This window comes from Babylonia areolata, chromosome 18 (genome assembly GCF_041734735.1).
Source record: "Babylonia areolata isolate BAREFJ2019XMU chromosome 18, ASM4173473v1, whole genome shotgun sequence".
NCBI classification, from domain to species: Eukaryota; Metazoa; Mollusca; class Gastropoda; order Neogastropoda; family Buccinidae; genus Babylonia; species Babylonia areolata.
In genome coordinates this window covers 13,364,938-13,386,228 of record NC_134893.1, presented here as the reverse complement: position 1 = coordinate 13,386,228, position 21,291 = coordinate 13,364,938, and the positions used below count along the sequence as shown (strand labels likewise).

General features: G+C 42.1%; 1 protein-coding gene across 2 annotated transcripts; it reads right to left on the bottom strand.

The window, feature by feature from the left end:
• Positions 1-4,192: 4,192 nt before the first annotated feature.
• LOC143292474 (heterogeneous nuclear ribonucleoprotein F-like) lies at positions 4,193-21,222 on the bottom strand. 2 transcript variants are annotated; one of them, XM_076602786.1, is made up of 10 exons: positions 21,130-21,222; positions 18,509-18,599; positions 16,727-16,882; positions 15,992-16,135; positions 10,724-10,862; positions 8,521-8,690; positions 7,986-8,161; positions 7,305-7,440; positions 6,698-7,000; positions 4,193-6,176 (listed from the first exon to the last, which is right to left on the bottom strand). In XM_076602786.1, exons 2-10 carry the CDS (start codon positions 18,582-18,584, stop codon positions 6,085-6,087), a joined length of 1,392 nt encoding a protein of 463 aa, XP_076458901.1. In that variant the 5' UTR covers positions 18,585-18,599; positions 21,130-21,222; the 3' UTR covers positions 4,193-6,084. The 2 variants fall into 2 exon arrangements, with proteins under 2 accessions (XP_076458901.1, XP_076458902.1); XM_076602787.1 differs by having other exon boundaries at positions 18,509-18,595; positions 21,130-21,194.
• Between the last annotated feature and the right edge of the window lie 69 nt (positions 21,223-21,291).

Here is a 21,291-nt window from a genome sequence, read left to right as displayed (position 1 = left end):
AAGAAACACATGCTCACGCATTCACACACACGTACATACACACACACACACTCACACACACAACTGATCACACACACAAACGCATAACACCACATGCACATACATACAAACCCTACTTATACACAGAGATAGATAGATAGACACAGAGAGAGAGAGACTGAGACAGAGAGAGAGAGACAGACAGACAGACGGACAGCGAGACAAACACACAGAGAGAGAGAGAGAGAGAGAGAGATGACTCATAGCATCCTATACACGCACAATCAAAGATATTCAGACACAGGTACATGCTGTTAGAGAAAGGGATGGAAGGGGGTTATAGCTAAAAACGGGCGAAAGGGACGGGGCGGGAAGGGGGAGGGGTAGTGGGAGAGTAGTAGGGTAGTGAGGCTATTGAAAGTAAAACTTCTTTATTTTCCTTCACTAATTGCAAATTAAACCTTCTGAAATCACTATTAAAAAGGTATGGGTCGTGCATGACCCACATGAGCGTTCGAGGGGTGACCACGTTTTTTTCTCTTTAAAAAGCATGGGTCATACACGACCCACACAAGCGTTTGTGTGTAGTTAAAACGCCACCTTTAATTACTCATTAACTAATCGATGGATTTTTTTCATTTTTTGGCAAAAGTTGGCCTTTTAGGTATAGGAAGGATTTCTGAAATTTCGTAGAAAAATATTAAGAATTGGCTGAGATATTTGCGTTTTTGTACCCTTCTGAGTCGTGTACGACCCACGATAGCCAGCGAAGGATATAGTTGGCCAGAGTGGCAAATCACTACCTTTGATCATCAGCTCCTGTTTCAGCAGCAAGTGAAAATTCTGAGGACTTGCAACACCTGTTTAGATATGAACTTCACATTGGAGCTCTTGGAACATGCACAAATTTCATTCCTTTTTGATGCCCTCTGGACAACAGCAAGAGGTACAAGATGTCAATGCTACTGCTGGATGGCGAGCTACATGTCTTGGATGCAGTTCTGCCGACAGCCTTGACACCCTTCACAACAAACGGTTCTGTGAAAAAGTGTCAAAGTGAGTTGAGAGCCACCTTTGTTTGGGTTAATACACTTCCCATAAATTTACCTGCAGTGAAATTCAAATCTATGTGCGTCCATCTGCAGGTGCAGTTGTGGGTTCCTGTTGAACAAAACGTGGATAACTGGGGGTGGTCTTTTCTCCATGATTGTCTCTGTCCATACCAGCCTGATCTTCCGCCAGTTCCAGAGGCTTTGTTTCAGTCACTTATTCAATTTCATAAGTTTGTGACTCCAGGTTTGTAAGAAAGTATGGTATTTCATGTTCTGCAGCCTATGCAAATTTCAGGTGTAAGCTGTGCAAAATCACCTTACTGAAGATTTGAGTGATATCACTGATTTAGATCAATATCTTAGTCATCTATTTACATGTATATTGATAATTGTCCACGATTAATCTGTATCTCATGTGCTTTTAATAACACTCTACGAGAGCTTTCAACAGGCATGAGATTGGGAAATTGTGATTGAGTCTGAAAGGTGGGGGCCTGGGGGCCCGCAAGGCCCCTGGTGGGGGTCTGGGGGCGAAGCCCTCTGAAGCTGAAGGTTTTTCTGTTTCAAACCATAAAATCTGCACTCGCGGGCCACCAATGCTGCTGAGGTATTCCAATCCACAGGAGACAAAAAATCAGTCCAATTCTTCCTAAACTGAAGTGTTTTTGCTTTCAAACCTGTAAAAGTCAGCCTTGGGGACATGATTTTCAAAATCTTATCTCATGTGTGTGTGTGTGTGTGTGTGTTCAATGCAGCTCTCTGTGTGCGAGAATGAGAGACAGACAGACAGAGATTGAGAATGGGGGTCGGGTGGGACATGGGAGGAAAGAGTTTGTGTGTGCATGTATGTGAACTACTTTAAATGCAACTGTGTGTGTGTTAAACTCTTTGTGTGAGTGAGTGAGTGAGTGTGTGTGTGTGTCTGTGTGTGAGAGAGGCTGGGGAATTGTCCAGGAGTTTCCCCTGAAAATTGGCCAGGGTCCAGGGTGGCAAAGAGGTTTGGGGGGCCTCTCTTGTGTGTGCGCGTGTGTGGTGTTTTCAAGGAAAATGTTCTTAGCACACAAGTTTGCACAGTACCAATATAACTGACCATCTGGTCTCTTCAGCTGTACCAATATAACTGACCATCTGGTCTCTTCAGCTGTAGTCTCTGTTCCACTGACAGACATGTGTTGGTTGAGGAAAGAATGAAGTGGAATGACTGGAGGGAGGAGGGAGTGGGTCTGTGACTGGTTATATCACTTTCAGCAGTCCAGGATTCTCTGCTAGAATAGTGGTCAGTGTCTTGGCTCAATGCCAAAGTTGCCACAGTCATTGACAGTGGTTTTACCCCCCAACCCCCTTCTCTCACCACTTGTAGCAGACTCAAGAGAGGGTAGGGGTACCTCAGCAAATCACGAAAGTGAAGTCTGCAGGAGGGGGGCAAGGTTGGAGAGTGACTTTTCCCCCCTCTGAAATCAACTGCTCTTCCGCTGAAAATAGCGGATCGCTGAGAGTTCCCCAGAATGGACTGTGTTTGTGTGTGTTCAACTAAACTCTGTGAGGGAGAGAGACACAGAAAGCGAGCACGAATGCGCACACGCATGTGTGGTTTCAATTCAACTGAGTGTAAACGAGAGAGAGAGGGAGGCAGACAGAGAGAAAGAGAGCGGAGAAGGTGGGGGGAAAGAATGCAAGTTGAATTTGTGCATGTGTATGCACTGCTTTCAAATTCAGTTGATCTCTCTCTGTGCGTGTGTGTGTGTGTGTTCAATACGACTGTGTGTGTATATTCAAGAAAGAGAGAGAGAGGGAGGGAGGGAGAGACAGAAAGAGGGAGAGAGAGGGGCAGACAAAAAGACAGACAGATCAGGGGGAAGGTGGGAGGAAACGAGAATTTACGCGAATCTCAAAAATGGCCTCTGGCGCCAGTTTTCGGTCGGAAATCCGATTATAGTCGGAAAAATCTCATGCCTGTTCAAAAGAGGTGCAACTTGACTATTAAATTTGTGATGGGCATGGGAAATATCTCCGAGGCATGATTACGCAATATGACTTTTTTTCTCCATAAGACATTGGAGTTACCGGTAGATTTAAGTCACCATACCACTACTCATTTAATTTACAATAAAAAAAACCGTTTGGTTGCTCTTTTGGACCAAATGCAAATTTTAATCTAAATTTCCTAGTCTACAAGGTCAGAATTTCTACCCTCCTCTCTGATCTTGAGTGGGAGGGGGTGGGGTCTAAATGGGCACAAGGACAGAATCACTCCCACACCCCAACCTTTCGTTAACTTGACATTGACAGTTCTAATGCTAAATTCAGAGAAGAGGGAAGCAAGTCTGATTTCATGTACATGTACTCTCTCCTCCCAATGTTAAGGTGTAGTACCAATAGACTGATGTACAGCATGTGTGTGTGTATATATGTGATGACCACAGCCTGGCGAATATGCTACACCGCACACCACTTTCTTACTAGGTTCAGAGGAGTAAAATAACTCTGGCCTTATGCTCGTATACACTCCCCTCCATCAAACTCACAAAAGAGGGAGGCGCGGGGGTAATTCTGGCCTTATGTCCAGTTGTAATACTACATTCAGAGAAGAGGAGGGAAGTAATTCTGGCCTTGTGCCCACAATCACTCTCTGGGTCTTAGACCCGTTTAACACTCCCCCCATAACTCAATTTCATCAGCAATATGTGTTTTTATATTGCCTATATCCCTACCTCACACTCCCAGTGACGCGCAGGCACACACACACACACACAATACAGAGTGAGTGAAAAGTAGCCAATCTTGGCAGTTTTCAAAAAAGAACCATGTCCTGATATGGAAGTTCCAGTAAATTGATTTTAAAATAAGTATGGCTCCGAGATACCTATTACATACGGATAACAGAGTAGTGCTTAACTGTTTTTTTAAGCAAGTAAGGGTCTGTCAGACCCATGACATAGAAATAACTGCTTCAGGTGAGACCCCACGAGCTAAAAATGGTTAAAAAAAAAAGTGTTCATAAACATGTTTTGGGTTTTTGCAATTTTAGGGCAGTTTCATGTGTGTACTTGATGTAGATTTCACCCGTCGGGTCTCACCTTAAATAATGAAGTGTGGGAACAAACTGTCTTCTTTCTCTTAGATCTTTCCTCACTGCCACATAAATACACACCAGTCACAGACACATTCATAAATGGGACTTTATTTTCTCCATCACTCGGTCTCCATTCACTTCATACCCAATACAATGACGCCAAAAAATGGTTGCAATTAATCTAACACACACATTTATCTGTACATTCATTTCATTCATCCACAATAAACCAACAAGCTATTACCAATATACAGAGGTTAGGATGATAAAGATTTCCAGTAACCCCACACCCCCTCCTTACAACTGCAAATGGTGAAATACACTCATGGTCAATGATATTATTATTTGACTGTAGCCACTGACAAATCCTTACAAAGACCTTAGAAAGATGTGTGTTGTTAAGCCTCATCTATCTCATGCATTTCAAAACTGGTACACTTGAATGTTTATCTGCTGCCATTTATCATTCAATGCTATCAGATTTCATATTTTTTATACCAGTTAACTTGCAGTACAGTAGGACAACACAGTTTTAATTTTACTATTCAAATACTACTGGAAAAATGAACCACATGACCATACATTTTTATTTACCCAAAACATGCACACAGATATATGTAGTTGCATCAAATGATTAATACATGGAATTGTCAATAGTACAGAAATAAGAATTACGATAAGAGTTTGCAAAATTATTAAAATATTGGTCCGCTAAGTAGTAACAAAACAGACATTCCAAATCTCTTCAAACTACATGCAACAACTCTGCAAATGTTTGTACACACAATATAGACATTGTTTCCAGAACTGCCCAGAACCACAGCTGGAGTTAAGTACATTTGAACACAATCCATGAGAGCACAGGTAAAGACATACAACAGATGTAAATCCATGAATCATCAGACCTTGTTTTTTTTGAAGTATCAAGCGATGAAAAACTAAAAATTCATGACTTTGACAACAGTAGATACACTTGGAGAGAGAGAGGAGACTAAGGTGATCTGACCAAATATCCTGGAGTGCTTCATAGCCTATTTAGCCCCAATGTGGGGTACAGATGTAGGAATATTTTGCCCTCATTTCCTAACCAGATAGAAAAAGAAGAAGAAAAAAAAAGAGGAATTGGAGGTGCTCATGTGTGGACGTGTAACTAAGTGTGTGTATGACTGGACAATTACCAGTAAAAATTGTACTTGCAAACCCTTCCTTTTATGTTGACAAGCAATAAACAGGAGCTAATACAATTGAGGTAGTTCACTGAGAATGTTCTTTTTTTATTTTTCCCTCTCCTTCACACACAATGTAAGTATTACACTGATTAAAAACCAAAAAACCTGAACTTACAAACCAGAAAACATTTTGTTGTGATTTAGCCAATCTGGCAAAAATCTGACAGACTTCTGAATGCATGTGCACGAGGGTATACAGACCTTGAGCCCCTTAAGAAGGGGTGTGTGAACAACAGATAACAACATCAAAAACATTAAGTACACTTCACAATACAAAATACACTTTTCCAATGAAGGTATTAAAAAAACTTCAGTGAAGGTTGGTAACAGTACAACAGCAATAAGAGACAGAGCAGGTGGGGTTGGGGTGCAACACGACATATTTTGATCAGTAAAAGCCTTCTTTATCATGACACCAGAGGCATGAGATAGCAAAGTCATAAAGCTAATGAATGCCATGTGTGAAGAGATCCCCCAAGTCCAAGACACCAATACAGGTGCCTGTGTGCATGTCAAACTACTGGTTTTGCAAGAGTCAGTATATTCATATAAAGTTGTGTGGGTGCTGTGTGTATGAGAAGTGTTAAGAACACAGACCAGTGTATTTCGTAAGCTGTGTGGTTTAATAGGACACAATTACTGTGTTTAGCAGGGGCGAGGACAGTGTGTTCAAAATTGAGGACTGTTCAGAATGCTCTGATGCTATGAGTGAAAAGGTTGAAGACTGTGTATAGGGTTGAGGACAGTGTGTTCAGAAAGCTGTGTAGCTGGGGTTGGCCAGACTGGTCATTGTGCTGCTTCCCATGCTGCTGTATCCCCCTCCTCCACCTCCCATGCTGTACCCTGAAATCATATATACTAGACCTCTCAATTGTACCTCAGATATGCAATGTAACCACCAGTCTAAGCAGTAAAATTGACCCATACTTCCTTCTCCGTTTTACTTAGTACATCAGAGTATTCAGCACACCACATGTATCATAAAACCAAGGTCACACAATGCACACAGGTCACATAGTTTAATACACGACCACACAGTGCACATAACCTCATGAATTCCACATAATACTGTCAGAGCACTCAATGCACAAAAAAAATCTCCAATCTGATTCCTTTCCAAATCAGAATACACCATCTACAAATACATGCATGTGAGACCACAGTACACATTCGCACCCTGCCTCCTTACAACACATCAAGGGCAATACTGTACAATCTTTCCTCATGTACAAACTGCACTCCTTCCTCAAACTTTTGTAAGATTACACAAAGCAGAAACACATAAACATACATGCCACCTGAAAATTGCAAAACTACTACAACACACAAAAACTGTTCTAAGTGCACAAATTATACCAACAAACCTTGGTTTCCAAAGCTGGAGCCCTGACCACTGCTGCCAGACATGTAGCCACTGCTGCCCATGCCGTTGCTTCCATACTGACCAGAGTTCCCACCATACTGTCCTCCATCCTGTCCTTGGAATCCTCCCATGCTACTCCGGTCCCCCATGCCACTGTTGAAACCACTGCTCATGTTGCCAGAGCCAAAGCCCCCACTGCCCATGGTATTCCCCATGTTGCCACCCCCAAAGCCACCACCCATGCCAGGGTTGCCAAAACTCTGATCGTCAGAGGAGTTTAGGAACAGCTCAATGTAGCGATGCTCTGCACACAACAGTCATCACAATCTCACAATTTTGCTAAAATATGGATTTTTCTGCAACCTGTCAGGAACATTAATAGAGGGATTGTCAATATGGCATTTCTACATACTTTCAAAATGACTGCGGATATATAGACAGTGACAAGTTCTTCCACTAATATTGCCCAAGCAACAGTGCAGAGGGTTAATATAAGGGCTAAACATGTGTCGCACACACACAAAAAATATCACAACTAATCACTAACTTTCCATTCAGCCGACAAATGAATGACAGCACACAGAGGTTACAAATAAGAAAACACTCACGCATGTTTGATCTGTGTTTTTTCATGGCATTTAATGCATCATGATGGCTGTGAAATTCCACGTTGGCTTCTCCACTGGGTCGCCCATTCTCTGTGAACTCAATGTTGGCACGTACTGGTTGCAAGGGAGTAAAGAACTGCAAGATAATGATAAAGTATTATGTCACACTGGTTTATGCACATCAATGTTGGGCCTGTTAGCTTATCTCTGCAATTCAGTTTGCTGTAATTTACAAAATACTGTGTACATAAAACTGTCAAAAAGCTTATAAAAAATAAATAAATAATAAATAAACAAATAAAGAATTATAATAATTTTTTTTTTTTATAAAAAAAGACAGACAAAGAAAAGGGCTGGGGTGGGGTGGGGGGGTGGGGGATTTAAAATGTTACCAGGGCACAAAAAATATATTTTCCATGCAAACAGATTGTGAAAAAGGGAAAAATATACATTGCAACAAAGAGATGTTCATAAACCAGTCAAAGACCCACACATTCCCACTGTTCACTGTTCAACCTCTCCAGGAGGATTTAAAACAATTCAAACTATACTGCACATACATATTTTTCTCAAGACAAAACAATCCTGCATAACCACCCCCAACCTGCTTGCATCCTGTGTGTACATAGCTTTACAGAATTAAAAAATAAAACCGATTGTGTCATGTAAATTTGCACCTACCTCAAAGATATCGCGTTCATCAGCCTGAAAGGGCAGGCCCCTCATGCGCACCCAGTGCCCCGTCCTGTTCATGCCACCACTCCCCATCATGCCAAAGCGCCCTCCACCTCCTCCACGCCCACCACCAAATCCATAGCCACCACCATTGAAGCTGTCACAGTCTTCACCATAAAACCCTGCAACAGGCAGATAGATTACTCAAAGATGTCATCCTCTTACTAAAAGAAAATCCTTGCATGACAATTATCTCTGTATGGGCATCTAGATGTTCCAATGAAAACTGATACACACAACTGCTGCAGCAGAGTGTCTCTACTGCAATATGCTGACTGGGAATGATAGTTCTGTGGGAAAAGTTTTGGAAAATGGAAAGAAAGTCAAAATATCTAGCTATGGGTTTGTATTAAGCTACTGTTTTAAGTATGAAGAACATCAGAGTGTATTTTGTTTGTTCAAAAATGGCAAAGAGTGCAACTTCTGAAAACAACAACAAAACACCCTGATACTCTTGACTGAAGCTAAGAGAAAAACTTACCTTTAACATTTCTGCCTCCTCTGCCCCTGTTGAAGCCCATGCCCATGGGGCTTCCACCAAAGCGATCGCCGCGATCATAAGGCCCTGGTCGCCCCATGGAGCGAAAGCCACGGTCTCTAAATGTCACTGCATTGGCTTCCGCCATGCAGCTCTTGAAAATTTCAATGTACCTGGGGAAACAGATGTGCCAATTATTCATTGGGTCCTCTGAAAATGTCCACAGCCAAATGCACCATCTTACATTCAAAACAGCTCTTGGTGTCAGTGTCACATTTGAAAAATGCATGCAAGTTCCTTGTTTCAAAGTTACACTGAGCAATATTGCCTGCACTTCTGAAAAGAACAAATACATGCAACTTATCTTAAGAAACAATTACTCAAGACATCATGGTAAGTAAAATAAAAAAATGTCCGCAAAAACCAAAGAAAGTTTCAGACAGAAAAATATAATCATCAAAATAACCATGATTCAGTTCAGTTCCTCAAGGAGGCTTCATTGTGTTCAGATGAATCCATACACCACATCTGCTAAGCAAGTGCCTGACCAGCAGTGTTACCCAACACCTTACGTTTTGAGGGGGAAAAAAAGAAGAAAAAGAAGAGAGAAAGATTGTGAAAATTCCCAGATTATGGGATGCTTCATTTTTGTGTAGAACTCACACAAAATTACAGTTACAGACGATAACACATCTAAAGAGAAAAAGAATATTCTACAAAAATAACAAAGCAGGGTGGCATGATACAACAGAAGCAGCACAAGCCTATTGAAGCACTCCAGACCCATTATTTTATCTGGAAAACTAATTCATCACAAAATAGAAAAAACATGTTTTTGTCATTAAGAGTGCAATAGGCTCTTTGGAGAAAGGGACATAAGATGGGCAGAGAAAAAGGGAATGGAGAGAAAGAGGGCGAAGAGAGGGGCATGGGGGGCTAGAGACACACAGAGTGAATGAATATGAATATATTTTATATCTAAGGTTAAAAGAATTAGCAAACAATGCTTCTTTTAAAAACAGCAATTTAGAAAATTGATAAGCAGTTTTTTTTTTTAAATTATGAAACTTTTGAAAGTGTCCAGTACTGATTAAACAAAAAGATGCCCTGGACAAAAATTAACAAAAACCAACCCATTACCAAATGGAAAGTTAATGGTTAAAGCCTTCCTCTAACACAGTCGGTTAAATGGAATGCACTAGATCTAACTTTTCCTATCAAAGTAATAGCTCAAGAATACCTGAGCCATTAACTTATAGAAAAATAACTATGTGAACATTATTTTCATGTTCTTTCAAACATACACAGTCGAAACTGGTAGTAGACTGGAACAACAACAATTTGCTTTTGACATGACCCTTATCCCTTTTCTCATCCCTCTTAGAGGCAATACCGAACAACGACCCAATGTATAAATAATTTCAGACAGAAACATCTTAGCTAGTCAATTTTACGCAACAGTAAAACTGATGGACACAAATCCAACACTTAAGATCGTACCAGATAAATAATGCAATATGATATCAAAATGGTTTGACATTTCCAAGTCTCAGCAGACTTCAGCAATGTGTATCTTTAGAACAGGAAGGTCCATCAAGCATTATATGTTAAGTATTCACCAAACTGAAGGGAACAGTATGAACACAAACAGAGAAAACGTAAAAAAACAATGACCAACAAGGTCATATAATTATTCCTCTCTCCTACCATTCTTTGATTGCAGACATTACAGAGACCAAACAAATAAATGTATGAAGTTAGCAATCATACCGACATAAAATATCCTGTTAACACACCTGTGCACAGGTATAATCATATGGAAAAACAACACACAAAAAAAAACTTTATGTCTACTCATTCCTTCCAGTCTTTTCACGTCAAATATAACCGTGTTCAAAAGATGTTCCAGGCCTGCACTCCACTTAATTTCTGAATAGGATCTACAATATAACATTCAACCATACTGTTCCATATCTATGTGCAGAAAAATATGCAAAGTGTCAAGTTATACAACACCACAAACATTTTTTTACAACCGAGAAATTGCTATATACCACATTCACAGTATCGTAAACAGTTAAACACTAAACTTTACTCCAGTCAGTGTCACTTCTACACATCTTTCTAATCAAGCTGAAAAAAATCTAAAGTAAGAAAGGGGAAGAAAAAGGTATCCATGCGCGCCCATGAGGCCCGACCATCCCACCTGTGCCCTATGCGCTCCTTGTGTTTACCCATGGCCCTTTCTGCTATGGCTTGGGAAGCAAACTGCACAAAGGCCTCCCCCGTGCTCCGCCCCAGACGATCTTCAGGAAGCATTATCCCATTGGGTACAATCTCCAATCCTACAGGACCCACCCAACAAACACCAGCACCAGTTAGCACCCAGCCAAAGGCAGTACAGAGAATGTCATCGTATATGACACATGCCAAAGCCACATATATTATCCTATCATCCATCTACATTTCTGACTATATAAGCACTCATGCGCATAACACATAACAATGCATCTGAAAACCAACAAGTGAACACAAAGAACCAATAGCTTATTGCATTTCCCATGACTGAAACATGATGCCTAGTGTATGATATAAATATATATTTTTGTGTGTGCAGATACATAAACTTACATCTTTTTCATACCAAAAACAAATCCAATTTTGAATTAAGTATATCTTTTTCTTCTTCTCTGCAACTGTGTGCCCACATTTGGCAACTAATACGAGACATAAAGGACACACAGATCCCAAAAAATTCTATAGCATGTGAAGAAGTCTGCTGTGATTCATGTGCCTGTGCAGATATGCTGTTTGCATCAATGTGGGTGCCTGTACTTGTATGTGTATGAATGCATGTGAATAAGCACTTCAGTATTTTGAAACCTCTTCCATATGTCGAATGTGCCCAAAGGATTCTTATTCTTATTGCTTATAGTCCAGTCGACCGCACAGGGCCATATCTGGACTGTCAAACCATACAAATGCTTAACTGCGTCAACACAAAACTGTCATATTTACAAAAAAAACCCTACTAACACAAACCCAGTTCATGACAGTATCCCAACCATTTAGCTCCTTATGGCAAATAATACTGGGCCATGCTGAGGACGCCAGCCCTTCTTAATTTATCATCTCCAGACTACCAAAAATCGTGAAAAAAAGGGAAAAACAATACTTCAAAGTCAAACAAAAAATACATAAAAAGGCCATGTAGGCAAATAACACTGCAGAATGGGCAGCTAGTGCCCATCCCAAATGAAATGAAATGAAATGAAATTATGGTGCTTAGAGCCTCGCCGACCACTAAAGCCATCTGAAGGCTATCGCCGCGTTGATTACTACTACAAGGGTGAAAAGAAGACAAACAATTAAAACGAGTCACCACTTCAAACTTTCCACTCAAAGTTTAAAAAAACCCACAAACTTCCATAGTTTAAAACCTTCAAAATCTGGTTAAAAATGTTCACTTCTTCATCAGCGCCCACTGAGGGACATCACGAAAAAAGGTCTTCAAAGAAACCGCTGTGTAATGTCTGTGTCAAACGTCATGCAGATCCCAACAGTCAAGGAGCACGTGTTTCACGGTGAGAGGCTCATCACAGGGAATACATCGAGGGGCCTCTTCCCCCTTCAACAAGTAAGAATGAGTAAAAAAAAAAAAAAAAAAAAAAAAAAAAAGTGTGCCACGCATGCAGTTTGCACAGCACAGACTCCTTTCTGTTCTTCACCCCTGAAGGGAGTGTCTCTTTTAGGTCTGGACGGATCTGAAAGAGCTTGTCCGTCTGGGTGTTCCACTCCTCCTGCCAAAGATCCCCAACACAAGCACTCACCCCCCGCCCCACGCCTGTGCACGGCACAAAGGACCCGGACAACTTCTCCACAGTGCTCCTGGCCAGCAGGCCCGCCCCCTTGCCACCACGAACACCAACAGATCTGGGAACGCAGGCCATCACAACCCCGCATTCCCTCCCCACTGCGAGAGCAAAATCTTCATAAAATTCCAGCAGTCCGGGATGAGCGACATCCCCGCAGGCGACCGCCCCGAGGGCTGACAAGGAGTCAGAAAAGATCACGAATCTCTTTTGTCTTGAAGAGAGAACCATCACTACCGCCAGAACCAGCGCGGCCAGCTCCGCAGTGCACACCGAGCCGCCAGACAGGACGCGCTCCGCCGAGGGCCGGCCAGGAAAGGCGGGACAGAGCCCAGACGCAACGACTCCGTCCTCCGACCCGGAACCGTCAGTGAAGACTCCCTGGAAAGTGGGAAACTTGTGGCAGAGTTCCGAAAAGTAAGCCATGTATGCCAGAGAACTGGTGGAGTCCCCACGGCACGAGGCCAGATCGAATCAGACCCCCGGTGCTCCAAAGGTCCACGGAGGGCTTTTAGGGAACCTGGAGAAGTCCAAAATGCCACCGACATCCAGACCGGCACCCTCAATGCGCAGTCGAACGCAGAGTCCAAGACGAGGGACGCAGCCCGGGCCGTCTTCAAATCTCCTGCTGAAGGGGCTGTTGAATACAACGTCGCACGCAGGGCCCGTAGGCTCAGAAAACAGTTTCAAGCAATAGCCCAGGGCAAGCCCCAGTCTGCGGCTGGAGAGAGGCGGTTCCCCCGCCTCTGCATACAGGCTGTGCACAGGGGTGGTGTGGAACGCACCTAAGCTGAGACAGAGCCCTTGGTGTGTATACGGTCCAACAGTTTCAGGTAAGACGGTCTGGCCGAGCCGTATACTACACTTCCGTAGTCCAGTTTGGACCGGATCAGGGCTCTGTAGAGGTGCAAGAGAGTTCTCCTATCAGCACCCCAGTCCGTGTGTGCCACAACTCGGATGATGTTCAGGGCTTTTTGACAAGACATTTTCAGCTGTTTGATATGGCTGAGGAAGTTCAGCTTCTGATCAAAAACGACCCCAAAAAGTTTGGCTTCCTTGACCACCGGGATGGTGGATTTTACCAAACGGATTTCAGGATCCGGATAGAACTGGCGAAAGTTGTGAAAATGAATACACTCAGTTTTGGAGGACGAAAAGGTGAAACCATTCTCCTCTGCCCAACACTGGATTTTGTCAACACAGAGCTAAAGCCGTCGCTGGATGCTGGCATACATGCTCCCAGTTGCATACAAGGCGAAATCGTCCACGAACAGTGAGCTGTCCGATCCCTTCTGAACCGATTGAACGATGTCATTAATTTTGATGCTGAAGAGAGCCGGCGACAGAATGCTCCCTTGCGGGACACTGAGCTCCTGCTCGTGAATGTCGGACAGGGTGGTGCCAACCCTCACCTTGAATTGTCTGTCTTGCAAAAAGTTGTGGATGAACTGGGGCAGGTGTCCTCGGAAGCCGAGCTTGTGCAGGTCCAAGAGGATTCCAAATTTCCAGGTGGTATTGTAAGCTTTCTCTAAGTAAAAAAATATGGCCACCACATGCTGTTTGTTTACAAAGACATTTCTTGCAGTGGTTTCCAGATGAACCAGAGGGTCAACAGTAGAGTGATGCTTGCGGAAACCGCACTGTTCTTTCGCCAGAAGGCCATCGGTCTCTAGTTTCCACATCAGTCTACCGTTGACCATCTTCTCCATCATGTTTGCAGATGCAGCTGGTCAGTGCTATTGGGCGGTAGTTGGAGGGGTTTGAGGGGTCTTTTCCCGGTTTTGGCACTGGGATTATGAGGGCTTTCTGCCAGGCGGTTGGAAAAGAGCCTGTGATCCAGATGTGGTTGTAAACTTTGAGCAGGGTGTCCAGACAGGTTTCAGGAAGATGTTTTAAGAGTTTATAATGGACCTCGTCCATTCCTGGAGAGGAATCCGTGCAGGTCTGAAGGGCAGATTTTAGTTCATTCATAGTGAAAGGAAGGTTGTAGCTCTCTGTGTTGTCGGAAGAGAAGTTGTAGGGTGATTTTTCTTTCAGGTTTTTGGTTTTGAGAAACCGAGCAGATTTGTTGGCAGATCTAGAGTTCAATTCGATTGTGGAGGCAAGCAAATTGGCAACTGCTTTCTTCTCTGTGACCAGAGCGTCTGAGAGTTTAAGATGATGAAAAGTTGGGCAGACGTTTTTGCCCTAATTTTTTTTAAAACCCTCCACGCTTTCTTCTTGGGTGTGTTGGAGGTTAAGGAAGAGCAAAAATCCCTGCATGATTTTCTCTGGCTCTTTTTAAAAACATACCTGGCTTTCGCCCTCAGCTGTTGATGGGTTCGAACGCTATCTGTCTCCAAAAGACGCGTCATTGCGCTCTCTTCCGAGACTTACGGGCCTCCCGACATTCCGTGTTGAACCAGGGCGTTCTTGGCACCTGAGGCTTGGAGGTAGACGATGGGACTGCTGCTTTGGCGCAATCTAAAACGATCTGTGTCACAGTGTCAGCAGGATCCTTGCTTTTTAAGACTGTTTCTTCCTGCAGCTCCGCTCTTAACTTCGTGGTAAAAATTCCCCAGTTGGCTTTGTCATAGTTCAGGCGGTCAGGCAGAGAGTCACCTTCCCCATCTGTGGGGCGGAGGACGACAGGAAAGTGGTCATTCCCGTGCAGATCGTTGTGCACTCTCCACTCGTAGTCCAGGACCAACGATGGATCGCAGACCGACAGATCTAAACATGAGAGCTTTCCAGAGGACAGATGAAGGTAAGTGGGTGACTTGTCGTTAAGACAGCACAGGTCCTTATCAGAAAGAAGGTTTTTCCAAAAGAAGACCTCAGGCTGATGACATCTCACTTCCCCAGAGTGGGGAGTGACTACTGAAGTCGCCCAACAGTAGAAAAGGTCGTGGGAGCTGGTCGACAAGGTTCATGAGGTCCTGCCTCAGAACACAGACGGAAGGAGGAAGGTACAGAGAGCAGACAGTGATGGTTTTCTTAAGTGAGACTCTGACTGCCACCACCTGTAAAGGGGTGCTTAAAGGAACTGTACTGTATAAAAGGGACTTATGTATAAAAAGAGCGACACCTCCCGTCAATCCCTCTTGCTTCGGTTGAGCGGGTTTAAAAATGGAGTTAAAACCAGAGAGAGATAAAACCTTGGCATCTCTTTGCAGAGTCTCTTGCAGCGCCAGCACTGAAGGTTTCAAGGCATGACAAAGCAGCTGGAGTTCCTGGAAATTGGCGTAAAACCCACGGATGTTTCAATGGATCACTGCCATAAGAAAGGTTAAAAAAAAAAATAAAGCAGCAGCCTAATCCATCGCTACCCCCTGCTCCTCTTCTTGCAGTGGCTCAAGGTCGGCCAAGACCGCATATCTATTTTTGGTACTTAAAATTCTGTCTGATTCCGACCAAGCCGGAATATCCACCACCTCGGTTCTTCCCGACCCCGCCGAGGCCACAACCCTCCCCTCCTTGAGTTTTGCCCATCCCAGTGTTTACATCTCACTACCTAATCGCCAGAGCAAAACAGCACAGATAGTACATCAAAGGATGCCATGAAAAACCAGTTACAATAATTGCACCATAATGATCCCTGTAAAAAGAGCAGATCACTGTACCTGTGAAGAACTGAGCAATCTCCTCCTTGGAGCAGCCAAATGGAAGACCTCGCAGTTTGACACAAGCATCTCCCACGTTGGTCTGCTCACTACCCCCGGAACGCTTCACCACCCAGTCCATCTCACTCTTCTTGGAGCGGAATACTGCCACAATTACATACAAATATGCTTTTAGACTATTTTTTGAAATCAGCTGACTTCAATGTACTTGGCAAGGGCAATAAAAAAAAAAAAAAAAGGTGCAATCAAATAACATTTATGACTGATCTTACTATTCAAACTAAATTCCATTTAATGGCAAAAATACAGTTATTTCAATCCCCTTCCCAAAAATGTTTGGCTTCTGAAATGCCAAATCAGGCGAAGTCCTCTGAATTCAGTAGATTACAGTGCTTGGCTTTCCTCTGAATTTAGTTTGTGACTGATGACCCCATGAACATTTTCCTAAGTGGGAGAACACCACAAAATCACAGTAAAACAGATTTCCTTATCATTTAAAAAGGCTTTGAATTCTGAAATATAAAATTTTCTCTTTAATAAAGTGTATTAGCTTACAGTTCTTTTCTTCTTTTTTTCCAGTTTGTATCCCCCAATCAATTCAGGAAATCATTTCTCACCCTTGGCCTAAATAAAAAGAGTAAAAATCTGCATACAGCAATCGTGGTCATGATGCACCCCAGATTGTTATTCACATAGGAGGGGGCACATGGTGGGTGGGTGGGTGTGGGGGCTTACCTTCAATATAGCGAGATCCCAAGTGCTGATTGTTTTTCTCCAAGGCCTTTGCCACATCATCCTCAGATACAAACTCAACAAAGGCCTCTCCTGTTGACCTGCCTTCTCTGGTCTGTGTCAAATGGATCCCCCCTTTATCTCCAACTATCGCGCATCCTGCAGAAAGAAACATCATGATACTGACATCTATCCAGTTCCCACATGAACTTAGTGGGACAGCAAGAGAATTATTGTATTGTATTATTGTATTGTATAACTCTTTTTTGTCCCAACAGATTTCTCTGTGAAATTCGGGCTGCTCCACCCATTAATTTTTTTTTTTCTGTCTGCAATTTTACTGGTTTTCCTATCGAAGCGGATTTTTGTACAGAATTTTGCCAGGGACAACAACCTTTCTGTTGCCATGGGTTCTTTTATGTGTGCTAAGTGCATGCTGCACATGGCGTGGGACCTCCGTTTATCATCTCATCTGAATGACTTGTGTCCAGACCACCACTCAAGGTCCAGTGGAAGGGGAGGAAATACTGGTGACTAAAGAATCCAAACCAGTGCGCTCAGATTCTCTTGCTTCTTACATGCTACCTCTAGGCCAACACTCGACAGTCAAGATATCAGCAGTCATATTCTCAATCTGGTCCAATCTACAGTATACAAATCACAATACACTGCATTTTTACACATCATATGGGCAAACAGCAATAATGTGAATAAACCAGTCAGTAACAAAATGCAATTAGTGAATTAGTTACTGCTGGTGTCCTGTGTGCCAGTAAGAATCAGTTCTAGTACTTAACTTTAGGCATTCAAGAATCAGTACTCTTGTAACTATATCAAAAATCAGTTCCATGTTGTGTTCTCATCTGAATGCAAGTCATTTGTATAAACAGAGGTCCTGTGCGTAGTATGCATTAAACACACATAAATGACTGTCCTTGGCATGATTCTGTAGAAAAATCAACCTTAACAGTAATATAAATACAGCTGCTAACATCTGTAGTCAATTTACATCTGAAGAATTTTAAAGAATAAAATCAGAGGTTTTTCAAGAATTAAAATAATTAGTAAACCTGTATGATAGACAGTCATGTCCAACTATGACCAACCACCAGAACAGCAGAGAAGGCATCTGCTGTCCTGACTATCTGGGTTGGAATTTGATTACAGTGGAGAGTGTCTTGCACAAGTTATATCTCCACTCTCTTGGCTAAGAAGATTTTAGCACTGTCAGCGTTGGGACAGTTCCCAAAGGCTGAGTTGCCCCCAAGGCTGCGGCACTTAGAGCCAGTGCAATCTTGCCTTCTAATTTCAGTCATAGTCCTGTCTAAACTAAGCTGCAAATGACTTCCCACTGCAGTGGAGAAACCATTGATCATACAGCTCTGCTGTTGGACAACTGTAAGCTTATGTCAATCTGTGATATAAGCTAAGCATAGTACAATTACTTACACAGAAAAACAAGCAAGCTACATTTAATATAAATTCAAAATACACACAATCTATTGTTCATGGCAAAATCTTTAGATATGTTTTTGAACTGATTTGTGTGCTCCACCACTACATCAGTCAAAAAGTTCTAAAAGTCAGCCTACATTAACTGTTCATTACTTACTACTACTTATATCACCCAACAAAATTTGTCAATATATCTAAGAACCTTCAGTTTCTCTTCAGACTTCATATACTGACAGGATTAACATAGTATAATAAATAATGGACACAATACACAATGATAAACTATCACAGAAAATGTATAAGCAGCAGTAAAATCATGGCAACAACTACCTTCAAAGAAATTGGCGACATCATCTGTAGTGGTAGACCAAGGAAGACCACGCAATCGTACAACGCACCCATCCATACTGATGGTTTCTGTCTGGGAAAAAAATATACATCTGGCTGTGAATATTACTCATATCAAATAAAAAGAAAGCCTAGGACAAAGAGTAATTGAAGGGAGGTGGTGGCAGAATGGATAAAATACTTATGTGCCAATAGTGTCTGGAAGGGTCTGAATTTAAATCCATATATCGCAATTTCTGTAAAATCAAATTGAAAATCTAGTCAGTCAGATGAGACTAGAAACCGAGGTACTGTGTGCAGCATACACTTGCCACACTGAAAAAGAACCCATGGCAATACAAATGTTGTACATGAAAATATATCCATGTATACAACACCCAACTAGTGTGTTGGGTTATGCTGTTTGTCATGCATTTGCCCGACAGATGTGATGTAGCATATATGGATTTGTCAAATGCAGAGACAACTCCTTGAGAAACAAACTAAACAAAGAGCAGGAATATTTGTCATGGGTCACAAATGATTTACTACAGAATTCTAACTGCACTTTCATAAAAGTGCAAGCAGTTTTAGAAATGGCCAGCAACCTAATACAAATTCAGAGGGCCGCTTTGGCAATGGATGAATCATGCTATGGTTCCTCAGATCACATCTGTTCCAGTTTCTGTGTATACACAGCAGCCATGCGTGTGGAACTGGAAGTCAGTTGTGAAACCCATTGTTGTTCCTATGCAGATGACCAATTACTGTACAGAGTGGCATCAAGGTTTGTGGCAGTGAGTATAGATGGCAAATATGTTTTTAACGTACAATGCATGTACAATAAGTTTCATTATGTACACGTTTATGGATCACTGCATAATTTTTCAATGAAACTTTTTTTTCGCCTAGAAGTTGCAGACGGCACTTTTCTGCAAAGAGCACTGCGACCCCTGTTTATGAGCATCAGCACAGTTCTAATACAATGAATGATGAAGAAAACACCATGGTGAAGATGGTAAAGGCATAAAATAAACCATACAATGATACAGCAGACTCTCAACAGAAGACTCAACAATCAATGTAAAGTAACACTGAGAAACACACACATCCACAGTGACATCTGATTATCCTAAGTACTTTAAGTTAAACTTTAAGTTGGGTTAAGATAAATGTCATGATATATAAATTTAAAATGACACAAAATGACCTATAATCATGAACACGAACCAACGCTTGACTCAAGCTCAATGTTCCTCTCAATGTTTCTTGTTTACCTTTGCATGGGGGTAAAAAAGTAGAAAAAGCTCAAATGTTGGCAGACTGAATAAATGTGACATTAAATAATTAATGGTTTTGTGTACTTGGCAAGACACCTACTGCACCCTAGTGCACCCCCACTTTCCTAACTGCTGCATGGTCTTGATTAAAAAACCAAGGATATGACCAAGTTGAAGCCATTCAATGAAGATCAGCAAGATATGTCACCAGTTGCTACCATACAACCAGTAACATAACAGCTATACTCAATAAAATGAAGTGGGAATTGCTTGAATTGTGAAGGAAAATTTATCAACTATTAATGTTCTGTAATATCACTGACATCATAACAGAACTTAAACCACCTCCCTGGCACCACCTGCACTAGATGCAAACACTCCTTGTAAGTTCAGGTAAGTTATCACAAAACAAACACATACAATCATAGTTTGTTTTTTTCTCTCCTAAAAACCATTCCAATGTGGAATTCCCTGCCAGCATCAGTTACTCAGGCTCCCTCCTTAGCATCAATGATACTATCATCAGGAGGGAACTCAGCACCCCATCCTTTTAAACACTCGGGAGTAGACCACAGTTCAAAGTAGTAGAAAATAACTGGCTAGAGCTGTACCAGTCCGGGCGATTCCAGTCGATAGCTTCACAAGCTGGAGAGGCCCTGCCGAGATACTGAGAAATAAAGGTACCTGATCTTGTCCCCATCCCTCTCTAAATTCTTTGCACACCCATGTAACTCAAATGCCTAGGCCAAGACAGCATGACTTGAAGACTTTAGACTGAAGAAGTACAACTGAATAAGTGAATAACCCTAAAAATAGAGTGGAAACCCACATAATTCAGCCATTTAATGTATATCCCTTCAAGTATTTCAACTATGTTCTTGTCAAAAATAATATGAATACACGTTCCAGAAATTATATCTGAGAAAAGTTCAATAATTTGATGTCAAAATGTCTGGTTTTGCTTGGCTCAGTAGTCAGCACGGCGGTCATAGCGTCCATGGCCCGATGTGTGCTCACTGCTGAGAAAATTACCCGAAAAGCCTCAGCATGCGGGATGGATAAATTATATTACAACAGTATCAAAATGTTCATATTATTCATGCGAATAATATCTTTAGAAATAGTCACAAATCAAGTTTCATTCTCACATGAACGCTAAACGGAATCGAACCTTATCCTTTGTTTTGAGCCACTAAGATGAAGACCATTTGGTCTGCGCCGTTGCTTTTCGGAGGGTGGCTCAGAAAGTACATTTCTGAGAGAAATTCACATGACAAAAAACAAACGACTGATGCCTTATACGTACGTTAAACAACATGCTTGCTAACAGAAACAGAAACTTACCACTCAGAATGCTAATAAATTAAAATAAGTCAATCTAAACTTCAGCACGTGCATGAGACGCCGCGCAAAGATGGCCGGAAAAGGAATAGTTGACCGGATCTTCAGGGAAGGCAAATCGGGATTTTTTTTAACGACGAGAATGTTTGTTTTATTTATCTGAAA